Here is a 16,112-nt window from a genome sequence, read left to right as displayed (position 1 = left end):
GAGAAAGTTGTATCAAGCTGGTCTATGGTTGAGAAAGTTGTATCAAGCTGGTCTATGGTTGAGAAAGTTGTATCAAGCTGGTCTATGGTTGAGAAAGTTGTATCAAGCTGGTCTATGGTTGAGAAAGTTGTATCAAGCTGGTCTATGGTTGAGAAAGTTGTATCAAGCTGGTCTATGGTTGAGAAAGTTGTATCAAGCTGGTCTATGGTTGAGAAAGCTGTATCAAGCTGGTCTATGGTTGAGAAAGTTGTATCAAGCTGGTCTATGGTTGAGAAAGTTGTATCAAGCTGGTCTATGGTTGAGAAAGTTGTATCAAGCTGGTCTATGGTTGAGAAAGTTGTATCAAGCTGGTTTATGGTTGAGAAAGTTGTATCAAGCTGGTCTATGGTTGAGAAAGTTGTATCAAGCTGGTCTATGGTTGAGAGAAAGTAGTATCACGCTGGTTTATGGTTGAGAGAAAGTAGTATCACGCTGGTTTATGGTTGAGAGAAAGTAGTATCACGCTGGTTTATGGTTGAGAGAAAGTAGTATCACGCTGGTTTATGGTTGAGAGAAATATAACTGGAACAAATCTCATAACTTTGATAGAATTATACAAATTAGGTTCATTTATAATTAATAAAATTTAGGAAGACTATAAGGTATGTGTGAGAGGTCGTTGAGCATCTCACCCGCATCGTTGAGCATCTCACCCGCATCGTTGAGCATCTCACCCGCATCGTTGAGCATCTCACCCGCATCGTTGAGCATCTCACCCGCATCGTTGAGCATCTCACCCGCATCGTTGAGCATCTCACCCGCATCGTTGAGCATCTCACCCGCATCGTTGAGCATCTCACCCGCATCGTTGAGCATCTCACCCGCATCGTTGAGCATCTCACCCGCATCGTTGAGCATCTCACCCGCATCGTTGAGCATCTCACCCGCATCGTTGAGCATCTCACCCGCATCGTTGAGCATCTCACCCGCATCGTTGAGCATCTCACCCGCATCGTTGAGCATCTCACCCGCATCGTTGAGCATCTCACCCGCATCGTTGAGCATCTCACCCGCATCGTTGAGCATCTCACCCGCATCGTTGAGCATCTCACCCGCATCGTTGAGCATCTCACCCGCATCGTTGAGCATCTCACCCGCATCGTTGAACATCTCACCCGCATCGTTGAGCATCTCACCCGCATCGTTGAGCATCTCACCCGCATCGTTGAGCATCTCACCCGCATCGTTGAGCATCTCACCCGCATCGTTGAGCATCTCACCCGCATCGTTGAGCATCTCACCCGCATCGTTGAGCATCTCACCCGCATCGTTGAGCATCTCACCCGCATCGTTGAGCATCTCACCCGCATCGTTGAGCATCTCACCCGCATCGTTGAACATCTCACCCGCATCGTTGAACATCTCACCCGCATCGTTGAACATCTCACCCGCATCATCATGAAGGAACGGGTGAGGCGTCGGGTGTTCACCCTCACGTGTTATCTCACTCTTATAAGCCTTCTGTTGTTCTGTTATTTTTACAGTTCCTTGATAATGTTAGAAATCACGAATGCGCCTAATGTTCACTTTTTTTCACAGTGATCTTATTGCATATATCTATCTCTCTCTATATATATATATATATATATATATATATATATATATATATATATATATATATATATATATATATAATGTGAATGCATGTACGTGGCAGAGCTGGTGAGAAGGGTGTCAACTCTGCTACACCCTGGGTGGCAGGGTCAGTCAGCCCTGCCTCACCCTGGGTGGCAGGGTAGGCACACCCTGAGTGGCAGGGTCAGTCAGCCCTGCCACACCCTGGGTGGCAGGGTAGGCACACCCTGGGTGGCAGGGTCAGTCAGCCCTGCCTCACCCTGGGTGGCAGGGTAGGCACACCCTGAGTGGCAGGGTCAGTCAGCCCTGCCACACCCTGGGTGTTGCTGGAGTCACTTAACTTCGGGTCATGTATACACACGTTATAACAGGGTTTCATTTAGGTAAAAACGTGTGCGTGAGCAGGGAAGGGGAGGGGGAGGGGGAGGGGGAGGGGAAGGGGTAGGAACGGGTAGGGGGTCAGGAAAGACTGTGGTGGGGGGGGTATCGGGTTACCTGCCCACACAACACCTGCACCACGCCCACAGCACCACTCCCACTCACACACCTCTACCCCCCCTCTCCCAATACAATATTTTAAATCCTCATCCTTCATATCTCATTATATTCATTACTGTCATCATTATCATCACTGATATTATCATCACTGGTATAGATGCTCTGGTCAGACACTTACTTTTTCTTAAGAAAGTCAGGTGGGGGTCGAGAGAGTGGCAGGTGTGTCAGGCACCGCGACTCATGTCTACGGGAGAAAGACAAGACTGTCAACACAACCATCAACACTCCTCCAATCACCTATTTGCCATCACCTATTTGCAATCCCCGATTTGCAATGACCTATTTGCAAATCCCTATTTATAATGACCTATTTGCAATGACCTATGTAGAGGTACAGAGCTGAAACAGTGATTGTTTTGCCATCAATTACTTAATTTCTTGAGTGTGTTTTTTACAGCGATTGTTAAGTTAGTGGTACGGCAAGTAAGTTCAGTGGTGATAAGTTCCAGCTGATTACTGATGGAAAGACTGAACAACTCAAAAGGAACACTGTATACAAACCTCGAAACACTTGGCAATAATTATGTCAGCTGATCTTTCAAAGAACTTAAGATAAAGACTAAAACAGTGTTGTAGGAGACAGTGTTGTATGAGACAGTGTTGTAGGAGACAGTGTTGTAGGAGACAGTGTTGTAGGAGACAGTGTTGTAGGAGAGTGTTGTAGGAGACAGTGTTGTATGAGACAGTGTTGTAGGAGACAGTGTTGTAGGAGACAGTGTTGTATGAGACAGTGTTGTAGGAGACAGTGTTGTAGGAGACAGTGTTGTAGGAGACAGTGTTGTATGAGACAGTGTTGTAGGAGACAGTGTTGTAGGAGACAGTGTTGTATGAGACAGTGTTGTAGGAGACAGTGTTGTAGGAGACAGTGTTGTAGGAGACAGTGTTGTATGAGACAGTGTTGTAGGAGACAGTGTTGTAGGAGACAGTGTTGTAGGAGGCAGTGTTGTAGGAGACAGTGTTGTAGGAGGCAGTGTTGTAGGAGGCAGTGTTGTAGGAGACAGTGTTGTAGGAGACAGTGTTGTAGGAGGCAGTGTTGTAGGAGGCAGTGTTGTAGGAGACAGTGTTGTAGGAGACAGTGTTGTAGGAGGCAGTGTTGTAGGAGGCAGTGTTGTAGGAGGCAGTGTTGTAGGAGGCAGTGTTGTAGGAGAGTGTTGTAGGAGGCAGTGTTGTAGGAGGCAGTGTTGTAGGAGACAGTGTTGAAGGAGACAGTGTTGTAGGAGACAGTGTTGTAGGAGACAGTGTTGTAGGAGACAGTGTTGTAGGAGACAGTGTTGTAGGAGGCAGTGTTGTAGGATGCAGTGTTGTAGGAGGCAGTGTTGTAGGAGACAGTGTTGTAGGAGACAGTGTTGTAGGAGACAGTGTTGTAGAAGACAGTGTTGTAGGAGGCAGTCTCGTAGGAGAAAGTGTTGTAGGAGACAGTGCTGTAGGAGGCAGTCTTGTAGGAGTGTTGTAGGAGACAGTGTTGTAGGAGGCAGTGTTGTAGGAGGCAGTGTTGTAGGAGGCAGAGTTGTAGGAGACAGTGTTGTAGGAGACAGTGTTGTAGGAGACAGTGTTGTAGGAGACAGTGTTGTAGGAGGCAGTCTTGTAGGAGACTGTTGTAAGAGACAGTGTTGTAGGAGGCAGTGTTGTAGGAGGCAATGTTGTAGGAGGCAGTGTTATAGGAGACAGTGTTGTAGGAGGCAGTCTTGTAGGAGACAGTGTTGTACGAGACAATGTTGTAGGAGGCAGTGTTGTAGGAGGCAGTGTTGTAGGAGGCAGTGTTATAGGAGTGTTGTAGGAGACAGTGTTGTAGGAGGCAGTGTCGTAGGAGGCAGTGTTGTAGGAGACAGTGTTGTAGGAGGCAGTGTTGTAGGAGACAGTGTTGTAGGAGACAGTGTTGTAGGAGGCAGTGTTGTAGGAGACAGTGTTGTAAGTGACAGTGTTGTAGGAGGCAGTGTTGTAAGTGACAGTGTTGTAAGTGACAGTGTTGTAAGTGACATTGTAAGAGACAGTGTTGTTAGAGACAGTGTTGTAAGAGTGTTGTTAGAGACAGTGTTGTAGGAGACAGTGTTGTTAGACAGTGTTGTACGAGACAGTGTTGTAAGTGACAGTGTTGTAAGAGACAGTGTTGTAAGAGACAGTGTTGTTAGAGACAGTGTTGTAGGAGACAGTGTTGTAAGAGACAGTGTTGTTAGAGACAGTGTTGTTAGAGACAGTGTTGTAAGAGACAGTGTTGTTAGAGACAGTGTTGTAAGAGACAGTGTAGTAAGATACAGTGTCGTAAGACACAGTGTTGTAGGAGACAGTGTTGTAAGAGACAGTGTTGTGAGACAGTGTTGTAAGAGACAGTGTTGTAAAAGACAGTGTTGTAAGAGACAGTGTTGTAGGAGACAGTGTTGTAAGAGACAGTTTTGTAAGAGACAGTGTTGTAAGAGACAGTGTTGTAGGAGACAGTGATGTAAGAGACAGTGTTGTAAGATACAGTGTTGTAAGAGACAGTGGAGTAAGATACAGTGTTGTAAGAGACAGTGTTGTACGAGACAATGTTGTAGGAGGCAGTGTTGTAGGAGGCAGTGTTGTAGGAGACAGCGTTGTAAGAGACAGTGTTGTAAGATACAGTGTTGTAAGAGACAGTGTAGTAAGATACAGTGTTGTAAGAGACAGTGTTGTAAGACAGTGTTGTAAGAGACAGTGTTGTAAGAGACAGTGTTGTAAGAGACAGTGTAGTAAGAGACAGTGTTGTAAGAGACAGTGTTGTAAGAGACAGTGTTGTAAGAGACAGTGTTGTAGGAGACAGTGTTGTAAGAGACAGTGTTGTAAGATACTGTTGTAGGAGACATTGTTGTAAGAGACAGTGTAGTAAGAGACAGTGTTGTAAGAGACAGTGTTGTAAGATAATGTTGTAAGAGACAGTGTTGTAAGAGACAGTGTTGTAAGAGACAGTGTAGTAAGAGACAGTGTTGTAAGAGACAGTGTTGTAAGAGACAGTGTTGTAAGAGACAGTGTTGTAAGAGACAGTGTTGTAAGAGACAGTGTAGTAAGAGACAGTGTTGTAAGAGACAGTGTTGTAAGAGACAGTGTTGTAAGAGACAGTGTAGTAAGAGACAGTGTTGTAAGAGACAGTGTAGTAAGAGACAGTGTAAGAGACAGTGTTGTAAGAGACAGTGTTGTAAGAGACAGTGTAGTAAGAGACAGTGTTGTAAGAGACAGTGTAGTAAGAGACAGTGTAGTAAGAGACAGTGTTGTAAGAGACAGTGTTAAGTAAGAGACAGTGTTGTAAGAGACAGTGTAGTAAGAGACAGTGTAGTAAGAGACAGTGTAGTAAGAGACAGTGTTGTAAGAGACAGTGTTGTAAGAGACAGTGTAGTAAGAGACAGTGTTGTAAGAGACAGTGTAGTAAGAGACAGTGTTGTAAGAGACAGTGTAGTAAGAGACAGTGTAGTAAGAGACAGTGTTGTAAGAGACAGTGTAGTAAGAGACAGTGTTGTAAGAGACAGTGTAGTAAGAGACAGTGTTGTAAGAGACAGTGTTGTAGTAAGTAAGAGACAGTGTAGTAAGAGACAGTGTTGTAAGAGACAGTGTTGTAAGAGACAGTGTTGTAAGAGACAGTGTAGTAAGAGACAGTGTTGTAAGAGACAGTGTAGTAAGAGACAGTGTTGTAAGAGACAGTGTTGTAAGAGACAGTGTTGTAAGAGACAGTGTAGTAAGAGACAGTGTTGTAAGAGACAGTGTTGTAAGAGACAGTGTTGTAAGAGACAGTGTTGTAAGAGACAGTGTTGTAAGAGACAGTGTTGTAAGAGACAGTGTTGTAAGAGACAGTGTAGTAAGAGACAGTGTTGTAAGAGACAGTGTTGTAAGAGACAGTGTTGTAAGAGACAGTGTTGTAAGAGACAGTGTTGTAAGAGACAGTGTTGTAAAGAGACAGTGTTGTAAGAGACAGTGTTGTAAGTAAGAGACAGTGTAGTAAGAGACAGTGTAGTAAGAGACAGTGTTGTAAGAGACAGTGTAGTAAGAGACAGTGTAGTAAGAGACAGTGTTGTAAGAGACAGTGTTGTAAGAGACAGTGTAGTAAGAGACAGTGTTGTAAGAGACAGTGTTGTAAGAGACAGTGTTGTAAGAGACAGTGTAGTAAGAGACAGTGTTGTAAGAGACAGTGTAGTAAGAGACAGTGTTGTAAGAGACAGTGTTGTAAGAGACAGTGTTGTAAGAGACAGTGTAGTAAGAGACAGTGTTGTAAGAGACAGTGTAGTAAGAGACAGTGTTGTAAGAGACAGTGTTGTAAGAGACAGTGTAGTAAGAGACAGTGTTGTAAGAGACAGTGTAGTAAGAGACAGTGTTGTAAGAGACAGTGTTGTAAGAGACAGTGTAGTAAGAGACAGTGTAGTAAGAGACAGTGTAGTAAGAGACAGTGTTGTAAGAGACAGTGTTGTAAGAGACAGTGTTGTAAGAGACAGTGTAGTAAGAGACAGTGTTGTAAGAGACAGTGTAGTAAGAGACAGTGTTGTAAGAGACAGTGTAGTAAGAGACAGTGTTGTAAGAGACAGTGTTGTAAGAGACAGTGTTGTAAGAGACAGTGTAGTAAGAGACAGTGTTGTAAGAGACAGTGTTGTAAGATACTGTTGTAAGAGACAGTGTTGTAAGAGACAGTGTAGTAAGAGACAGTGTTGTAAGAGACAGTGTTGTAAGAGACAGTGTTGTAAGAGACAGTGTAGTAAGAGACAGTGTTGTAAGAGACAGTGTTGTAAGAGACAGTGTAGTAAGAGACAGTGTTGTAAGAGACAGTGTTGTAAGAGACAGTGTAGTAAGAGACAGTGTTGTAAGAGACAGTGTTGTAAGAGACAGTGTTGTAAGAGACAGTGTAGTAAGAGACAGTGTTGTAAGAGACAGTGTAGTAAGAGACAGTGTTGTAAGAGACAGTGTTGTAAGAGACAGTGTTGTAAGAGAGTGTAGTAAGAGACAGTGTTGTAAGAGACAGTGTTGTAACAGTGTAGTAAGAGACAGTGTTGTAAGAGACAGTGTTGTAAGAGACAGTGTTGTAAGAGACAGTGTTGTAAGAGACAGTGTAGTAAGAGACAGTGTTGTAAGAGACAGTGTTGTAAGAGACAGTGTTGTAAGAGACAGTGTTGTAAGAGACAGTGTAGTAAGAGACAGTGTTGTAAGAGACAGTGTTGTAAGAGACAGTGTAGTAAGAGACAGTGTTGTAAGAGACAGTGTAGTAAGAGACAGTGTTGTAAGAGACAGTGTTGTAAGAGACAGTGTTGTAAGAGACAGTGTTGTAAGAGACAGTGTAGTAAGAGACAGTGTTGTAAGAGACAGTGTTGTAAGAGACAGTGTTGTAAGAGACAGTGTAGTAAGAGACAGTGTTGTAAGAGACAGTGTTGTAAGAGACAGTGTAGTAAGAGACAGTGTTGTAAGAGACAGTGTAGTAAGAGACAGTGTAGTAAGAGACAGTGTTGTAAGAGACAGTGTTGTAAGAGACACTGTAGTAAGAGACAGTGTACTAAGAGACAGTAAGAGACAGTGTTGTAAGTAAGAGACAGTGTACTAAGAGACAGTGTAGTAAGAGACAGTGTTGTAAGAGACAGTGTAGTAAGAGACAGTGTTGTAAGAGACAGTGTAGTAAGAGACAGTGTTGTAAGAGACACTGTAGTAAGAGACAGTGTACTAAGAGACAGTGTTGTAAGAGATAGTGTTGTAAGAGACACTGTAGTAAGAGACAGTGTACTAAGAGACAGTGTTGTAAGAGATAGTGTTGTAAGAGACAGTGTAGTAAGAGACAGTGTTGTAAGAGACACTGTAGTAAGAGACAGTGTTGTAAGAGACAGTGTAGTAAGAGACAGTGTAGTAAGAGACAGTGTACTAAGAGACAGTGTTGTAAGAGATAGTGTTGTAAGAGACAGTGTAGTAAGAGACAGTGTTGTAAGAGACACTGTAGTAAGAGACAGTGTACTAAGAGACAGTGTTGTAAGAGATAGTGTTGTAAGAGACAGTGTAGTAAGAGACAGTGTTGTAAGAGACAGTGTAGTAAGAGACAGTGTTGTAAGAGACAGTGTTGTAAGAGACAGTGTAGTAAGAGACAGTGTTGTAAGAGACAGTGTACAGTGTTGTAAGAGACAGTGTAGTAAGAGACAGTGTTGTAAGAGACAGTGTTGTAAGAGACAGTGTTGTAAGAGACAGTGTTGTAAGAGACAGTGTAGTAAGAGACAGTGTTGTAAGAGACAGTGTTGTAAGAGACAGTGTTGTAAGAGACAGTGTAGTAAGAGACAGTGTTGTAAGAGACAGTGTAGTAAGAGACAGTGTAGTAAGAGACAGTGTTGTAAGAGACAGTGTAGTAAGAGACAGTGTTGTAAGAGACAGTGTTGTAAGAGACAGTGTAGTAAGAGACAGTGTAGTAAGAGACAGTGTTGTAAGAGACAGTGTAGTAAGAGACAGTGTTGTAAGAGACAGTGTTGTAAGAGACAGTGTAGTAAGAGACAGTGTTGTAAGAGACAGTGTAGTAAGAGACAGTGTTGTAAGAGACAGTGTTGTAAGAGACAGTGTTGTAAGAGACAGTGTAGTAAGAGACAGTGTTGTAAGAGACAGTGTAGTAAGAGACAGTGTTGTAAGAGACAGTGTAGTAAGAGACAGTGTTAAGAGACAGTGTTGTAAGAGACAGTGTAGTAAGAGACAGTGTTGTAAGAGACAGTGTTGTAAGAGACAGTGTTGTAAGAGACAGTGTTGTAAGAGACAGTGTTGTAAGAGACAGTGTAGTAAGAGACAGTGTTGTAAGAGACAGTGTTGTAAGAGACAGTGTTGTAAGAGACAGTGTTAAGAGACAGTGTTGTAAGAGACAGTGTAAGTAAGAGACAGTGTAGTAAGAGACAGTGTAGTAAGAGACAGTGTAGTAAGAGACAGTGTTGTAAGAGACAGTGTAGTAAGAGACAGTGTAGTAAGAGACAGTGTAGTAAGAGACAGTGTTGTAAGAGACAGTGTTGTAAGAGACAGTGTAGTAAGAGACAGTGTTGTAAGAGACAGTGTTGTAAGAGACAGTGTTGTAAGAGACAGTGTTGTAAGAGACAGTGTAGTAAGAGACAGTGTAGTAAGAGACAGTGTTGTAAGAGACAGTGTTGTAAGAGACAGTGTAGTAAGAGACAGTGTAGTAAGAGACAGTGTAGTAAGAGACAGTGTAGTAAGAGACAGTGTTGTAAGAGACAGTGTTGTAAGAGACAGTGTTGTAAGAGACAGTGTTGTAAGAGACAGTGTAGTAAGAGACAGTGTAGCAAGAGACAGTGTACTAAGAGACAGTGTTGTAAGAGACAGTGTTGTAAGAGACACTGTAGTAAGAGACAGTGTTGTAAGAGACAGTGTTGTAAGAGACAGTGTTGTAAGAGACACTGTAGTAAGAGACAGTGTACTAAGAGACAGTGTTGTAAGAGATAGTGTTGTAAGAGACAGTGTAGTAAGAGACAGTGTTGTAAGAGACAGTGTTGTAAGAGACAGTGTAGTAAGAGACAGTGTAGTAAGAGACAGTGTTGTAAGAGACAGTGTTGTAAGAGACAGTGTTGTAAGAGACAGTGTAGTAAGAGACAGTGTAGTAAGAGACAGTGTTGTAAGAGACAGTGTTGTAAGAGACAGTGTTGTAAGAGACAGTGTTGTAAGAGACAGTGTTGTAAGAGACAGTGTAGTAAGAGACAGTGTAGTAAGAGACAGTGTAGTAAGAGACAGTGTTGTAAGAGACAGTGTAGTAAGAGACAGTGTAGTAAGAGACAGTGTTGTAAGAGACAGTGTTGTAAGAGACAGTGTAGTAAGAGACAGTGTAGTAAGAGACAGTGTAGTAAGAGACAGTGTTGTAAGAGACAGTGTAGTAAGAGACAGTGTTGTAAGAGACAGTGTTAAGTAAGAGACAGTGTAGTAAGAGACAGTGTTGTAAGAGACAGTGTTGTAAGAGACAGTGTAGTAAGAGACAGTGTTGTAAGAGACAGTGTAAGAGACAGTGTAGTAAGAGACAGTGTAGTAAGAGACAGTGTAGTAAGAGACAGTGTAGTAAGAGACAGTGTAGTAAGAGACAGTGTTGTAAGAGACAGTGTAGTAAGAGACAGTGTAGTAAGAGACAGTGTTGTAAGAGACAGTGTAGTAAGAGACAGTGTTGTAAGAGACAGTGTAGTAAGAGACAGTGTAGTAAGAGACAGTGTTGTAAGAGACAGTGTAGTAAGAGACAGTGTAGTAAGAGACAGTGTTGTAAGAGACAGTGTAGTAAGAGACAGTGTAGTAAGAGACAGTGTAGTAAGAGACAGTGTAGTAAGAGACAGTGTAGTAAGAGACAGTGTTGTAAGAGACAGTGTAGTAAGAGACAGTGTAGTAAGAGACAGTGTAGTAAGAGACAGTGTTGTAAGAGACAGTGTAGTAAGAGACAGTGTTGTAAGAGACAGTGTTGTAAGAGACAGTGTTGTAAGAGACAGTGTTGTAAGAGACAGTGTTGTAAGAGACAGTGTTGTAAGAGACAGTGTAGTAAGAGACAGTGTTGTAAGAGACAGTGTTGTAAGAGACAGTGTAGTAAGAGACAGTGTAGTAAGAGACAGTGTTGTAAGAGACAGTGTTGTAAGAGACAGTGTTGTAAGAGACAGTGTTGTAAGAGACAGTGTAGTAAGAGACAGTGTTGTAAGAGACAGTGTTGTAAGAGACAGTGTTGTAAGAGACAGTGTTGTAAGAGACAGTGTAGTAAGAGACAGTGTTGTAAGAGACAGTGTAGTAAGAGACAGTGTAGCAAGAGACAGTGTTGTAAGAGACAGTGTAGTAAGAGACAGTGTTGTAAGAGACAGTGTAGTAAGAGACAGTGTTGTAAGAGACAGTGTTGTAAGAGACAGTGTTGTAAGAGACAGTGTTGTAAGAGACAGTGTTGTAAGAGACAGTGTTGTAACAGTGTTGTAAGAGACAGTGTTGTAAGAGACAGTGTTGTAAGAGACAGTGTTGTAGGAGACAGTGTTGTAAGAGACAGTGTTGTAAGAGACAGTGTTGTAAGAGACAGTGTTGTAAGAGACAGTGTAGTAAGAGACAGTGTTGTAAGAGACAGTGTTGTAAGAGACAGTGTTGTAAGAGACAGTGTTGTAAGAGACAGTGTTGTAAGAGACAGTGTTGTAAGAGACAGTGTTGTAAGAGACAGTGTTGTAAGAGACAGTGTTGTAAGAGACAGTGTTGTAAGAGACAGTGTAGTAAGAGACAGTGTTGTAAGAGACAGTGTTGTAAGAGACAGTGTTGTAAGAGACAGTGTTGTAAGAGACAGTGTAGTAAGAGACAGTGTTGTAAGAGACAGTGTTGTAAGAGACAGTGTTGTAAGAGACAGTGTTGTAAGAGACAGTGTTGTAAGAGACAGTGTTGTAAGAGACAGTGTTGTAAGAGACAGTGTTGTAAGAGACAGTGTTGTAAGAGACAGTGTTGTAAGAGACAGTGTAGTAAGAGACAGTGTTGTAAGAGACAGTGTTGTAAGAGACAGTGTTGTAAGAGACAGTGTTCTAAGAGACAGTGTTGTAAGAGACAGTGTTGTAAGAGACAGTGTTGTAAGATACAGTGTTGTATGAGACAGTGTTGTAAGAGAGTGTTTTTAGTGAGAGTGTTGTTAGAGAGAGTGTTGTTAGAGACAGTGTTTTTTGAGAGACAGTGTTGTAAGAGACACAGTGTTGTAAGAGACAGTGTTGTAGGAGGCAGTGTTGTAAGAGACAGTGTTGTAAGAGACAGTGTTGTAAGAGACAGTGTTGTAAGAGACAGTGTAGTAAGAGACAGTGTTGTAAGAGACAGTGTTGTAAGAGACAGTGTTGTAAGAGACAGTGTTGTAAGAGACAGTGTTGTAGGAGACAGTGTTGTAAGAGACAGTGTTGTAAGAGACAGTGTTGTAAGAGACAGTGTTGTAAGAGACAGTGTTGTAAGAGACAGTGTAGTAAGAGACAGTGTTGTAAGAGACAGTGTTGTAAGAGACAGTGTAGCAAGAGACAGTGTTGTAAGAGACAGTGTTGTAAGAGACAGTGTTGTAAGAGACAGTGTTGTAGGAGACAGTGTTGTAAGAGACAGTGTTGTAAGAGACAGTGTTGTAAAAGACAGTGTTGTAAGAGACAGTGTTGTAAGAGACAGTGTAGTAAGAGACAGTGTTGTAAGAGACAGTGTTGTAAGAGACAGTGTAGTAAGAGACAGTGTTGTAAGAGACAGTGTAGTAAGAGACAGTGTTGTAAGAGACAGTGTAGTAAGAGACAGTGTTGTAAGAGACAGTGTTGTAAGAGACAGGAGACATGTTGTAAGAGACAGTGTAGTAAGAGACAGTGTTGTAAGAGACAGTGTTGTAAGAGACAGTGTTGTAAGAGACAGTGTTGTAAGAGACAGTGTTGTAAGAGACAGTGTAGTAAGAGACAGTGTTGTAAGAGACAGTGTAGTAAGAGACAGTGTTGTAAGAGACAGTGTTGTAAGAGACAGTGTTGTAAGAGACAGTGTAGTAAGAGACAGTGTTGTAAGAGACAGTGTTGTAAGAGACAGTGTAGTAAGAGACAGTGTAGTAAGAGACAGTGTTGTAAGAGACAGTGTAGTAAGAGACAGTGTAGTAAGAGACAGTGTTGTAAGAGACAGTGTAGTAAGAGACAGTGTTGTAAGAGACAGTGTAGTAAGAGACAGTGTTGTAAGAGACAGTGTAGTAAGAGACAGTGTTGTAAGAGACAGTGTAGTAAGAGACAGTGTAGTAAGAGACAGTGTTGTAAGAGACAGTGTTGTAAGAGACAGTGTTGTAAGAGACAGTGTAGTAAGAGACAGTGTAGTAAGAGACAGTGTTGTAAGAGACAGTGTAGTAAGAGACAGTGTAGTAAGAGACAGTGTAGTAAGAGACAGTGTAGTAAGAGACAGTGTAGTAAGAGACAGTGTTGTAAGAGACAGTGTTGTAAGAGACAGTGTAGTAAGAGACAGTGTTGTAAGAGACAGTGTTGTAAGAGACAGTGTTGTAACAGTGTAGTAAGAGACAGTGTTGTAAGAGACAGTGTAGTAAGAGACAGTGTAGTAAGAGACAGTGTAGTAAGAGACAGTGTTGTAAGAGACAGTGTAGTAAGAGACAGTGTTGTAAGAGACAGTGTAGTAAGAGACAGTGTAGTAAGAGACAGTGTTGTAAGAGACAGTGTAGTAAGAGACAGTGTTGTAAGAGACAGTGTTGTAAGAGACAGTGTTGTAAGAGACAGTGTAGTAAGAGACAGTGTTGTAAGAGACAGTGTAGTAAGAGACAGTGTTGTAAGAGACAGTGTAGTAAGAGACAGTGTTGTAAGAGACAGTGTAGTAAGAGACAGTGTTGTAAGAGACAGTGTAGTAAGAGACAGTGTAGTAAGAGACAGTGTTGTAAGAGACAGTGTTGTAAGAGACAGTGTAGTAAGAGACAGTGTTGTAAGAGACAGTGTAGTAAGAGACAGTGTTGTAAGAGACAGTGTAGTAAGAGACAGTGTTGTAAGACAGTGTAGTAAGAGACAGTGTTGTAAGAGACAGTGTAGTAAGAGACAGTGTTGTAAGAGACAGTGTAGTAAGAGACAGTGTTGTAAGAGACAGTGTAGTAAGAGACAGTGTTGTAAGAGACAGTGTAGTAAGAGACAGTGTTGTAAGAGACAGTGTAGTAAGAGACAGTGTAGTAAGAGACAGTGTAGTAAGAGACAGTGTAGTAAGAGACAGTGTAGTAAGAGACAGTGTAGTAAGAGACAGTGTAGTAAGAGACAGTTAAGAAAGAGACAGTGTAGTAAGAGACAGTGTAGTAAGAGACAGTGTAGTAAGAGACAGTGTAGTAAGAGACAGTGTAGTAAGAGACAGTGTAGTAAGAGACAGTGTAGTAAGAGACAGTGTTGTAAGAGACAGTGTAGTAAGAGACAGTGTTGTAAGAGACAGTGTAGTAAGAGACAGTGTTGTAAGAGACAGTGTAGTAAGAGACAGTGTAGTAAGAGACAGTGTAGTAAGAGACAGTGTAGTAAGAGACAGTGTAGTAAGAGACAGTGTAGTAAGAGACAGTGTTGTAAGAGACAGTGTAGTAAGAGACAGTGTAGTAAGAGACAGTGTAGTAAGAGACAGTGTTGTAAGAGACAGTGTTGTAAGAGACAGTGTAGTAAGAGACAGTGTTGTAAGAGACAGTGTAGTAAGAGACAGTGTAGTAAGAGACAGTGTTGTAAGAGACAGTGTTGTAAGAGACAGTGTTGTAAGAGACAGTGTTGTAAGAGACAGTGTAGTAAGAGACAGTGTAGTAAGAGACAGTGTAGTAAGAGACAGTGTTGTAAGAGACAGTGTTGTAAGAGACAGTGTAGTAAGAGACAGTGTTGAGACAGTGTAAGAGACAGTGTTGTAAGAGACAGTGTTGTAAGAGACAGTGTAGTAAGAGACAGTGTAGTAAGAGACAGTGTTGTAAGAGACAGTGTAGTAAAGACAGTGTAGTAAGAGACAGTGTTGTAAGAGACAGTGTTGTAAGAGACAGTGTTGTAAGAGACAGTGTAGTAAGAGACAGTGTAGTAAGAGACAGTGTTGTAAGAGACAGTGTAGTAAGAGACAGTGTTGTAAGAGACAGTGTTGTAAGAGACAGTGTAGTAAGAGACAGTGTTGTAAGAGACAGTGTAGTAAGAGACAGTGTAGTAAGAGACAGTGTAGTAAGAGACAGTGTTGTAAGAGACAGTGTAGTAAGAGACAGTGTAGTAAGAGACAGTGTTGTAAGAGACAGTGTTGTAAGAGACAGTGTAGTAAGAGACAGTGTTGTAAGAGACAGTGTAGTAAGAGACAGTGTTGTAAGAGACAGTGTTGTAAGAGACAGTGTTGTAAGAGACAGTGTTGTAAGAGACAGTGTTGTAAGAGACAGTGTTGTAAGAGACAGTGTTGTAAGAGACAGTGTAGTAAGAGACAGTGTAGTAAGAGACAGTGTAGTAAGAGACAGTGTTGTAAGAGACAGTGTTGTAAGAGACAGTGTTGTAAGAGACAGTGTTGTAAGAGACAGTGTTGTAAGAGACAGTGTAGTAAGAGACAGTGTAGTAAGAGACAGTGTAGTAAGAGACAGTGTAGTAAGAGACAGTGTTGTAAGAGACAGTGTAGTAAGAGACAGTGTTGTAAGAGACAGTGTAGTAAGAGACAGTGTAGTAAGAGACAGTGTTGTAAGAGACAGTGTTGTAAGAGACAGTGTAGTAAGAGACAGTGTTGTAAGAGACAGTGTAGTAAGAGACAGTGTTGTAAGAGACAGTGTTGTAAGAGACAGTGTTGTAAGAGACAGTGTTGTAAGAGACAGTGTTGTAAGAGACAGTGTTGTAAGAGACAGTGTAGTAAGAGACAGTGTAGTAAGAGACAGTGTAGTAAGAGACAGTGTTGTAAGAGACAGTGTTGTAAGAGACAGTGTTGTAAGAGACAGTGTTGTAAGAGACAGTGTAGTAAGAGACAGTGTAGTAAGAGACAGTGTAGTAAGAGACAGTGTAGTAAGAGACAGTGTAGTAAGAGACAGTGTTGTAAGAGACAGTGTAGTAAGAGACAGTGTTGTAAGAGACAGTGTAGTAAGACAGTGTACAGTGTTGTAAGAGACAGTGTTGTAAGAGACAGTGTAGTAAGAGACAGTGTAGTAAGAGACAGTGTAGTAAGAGACAGTGTTGTAAGAGACAGTGTTGTAAGAGACAGTGTTGTAAGAGACAGTGTTGCAAGAGACAGTGTTGTAAGAGACAGTGTAGTAAGAGACAGTGTAGTAAGAGACAGTGTAGTAAGAGACAGTGTAGTAAGAGACAGTGTAGTAAGAGACAGTGTAGTAAGAGACAGTGTAGTAAGAGACAGTGTTGTAAGAGACAGTGTAGTAAGAGACAGTGTTGTAAGAGACAGTGTTGTAAGAGACAGTGTAGTAAGAGACAGTGTTGTAAGAGACAGTGTTGTAAGAGACAGTGTTGTAAGAGACAGTGTTGTAAGAGACAGTGTAGTAAGAGACAGTGTTGTAAGAGACAGTGTTGTAAGAGACAGTGTAGTAA

The 16,112-nt window shown here is 41.8% G+C and overlaps 1 protein-coding gene across 1 annotated transcript in view; it reads right to left on the bottom strand.

Annotated features, from left to right (window-relative positions):
- Positions 1 to 2,286: 2,286 nt before the first annotated feature.
- Positions 2,287 to 16,112, bottom strand: part of LOC138853712 (uncharacterized) — a 51,927-nt gene continuing 38,101 nt past the window's right edge. Inside the window, exon 3 of the mRNA XM_070091948.1 lies at positions 2,287 to 2,356. Within this exon, the coding sequence (XP_069948049.1) occupies positions 2,287 to 2,356 (70 nt within the window). The remainder of the gene's footprint in view (positions 2,357 to 16,112) is intronic.

The sequence above is a fragment of the Cherax quadricarinatus genome, chromosome 38 (assembly GCF_038502225.1).
Source record: "Cherax quadricarinatus isolate ZL_2023a chromosome 38, ASM3850222v1, whole genome shotgun sequence".
Taxonomy (NCBI): Eukaryota; Metazoa; Arthropoda; class Malacostraca; order Decapoda; family Parastacidae; genus Cherax; species Cherax quadricarinatus.
This window is presented reverse-complemented; position numbering and strand designations above follow the sequence as displayed.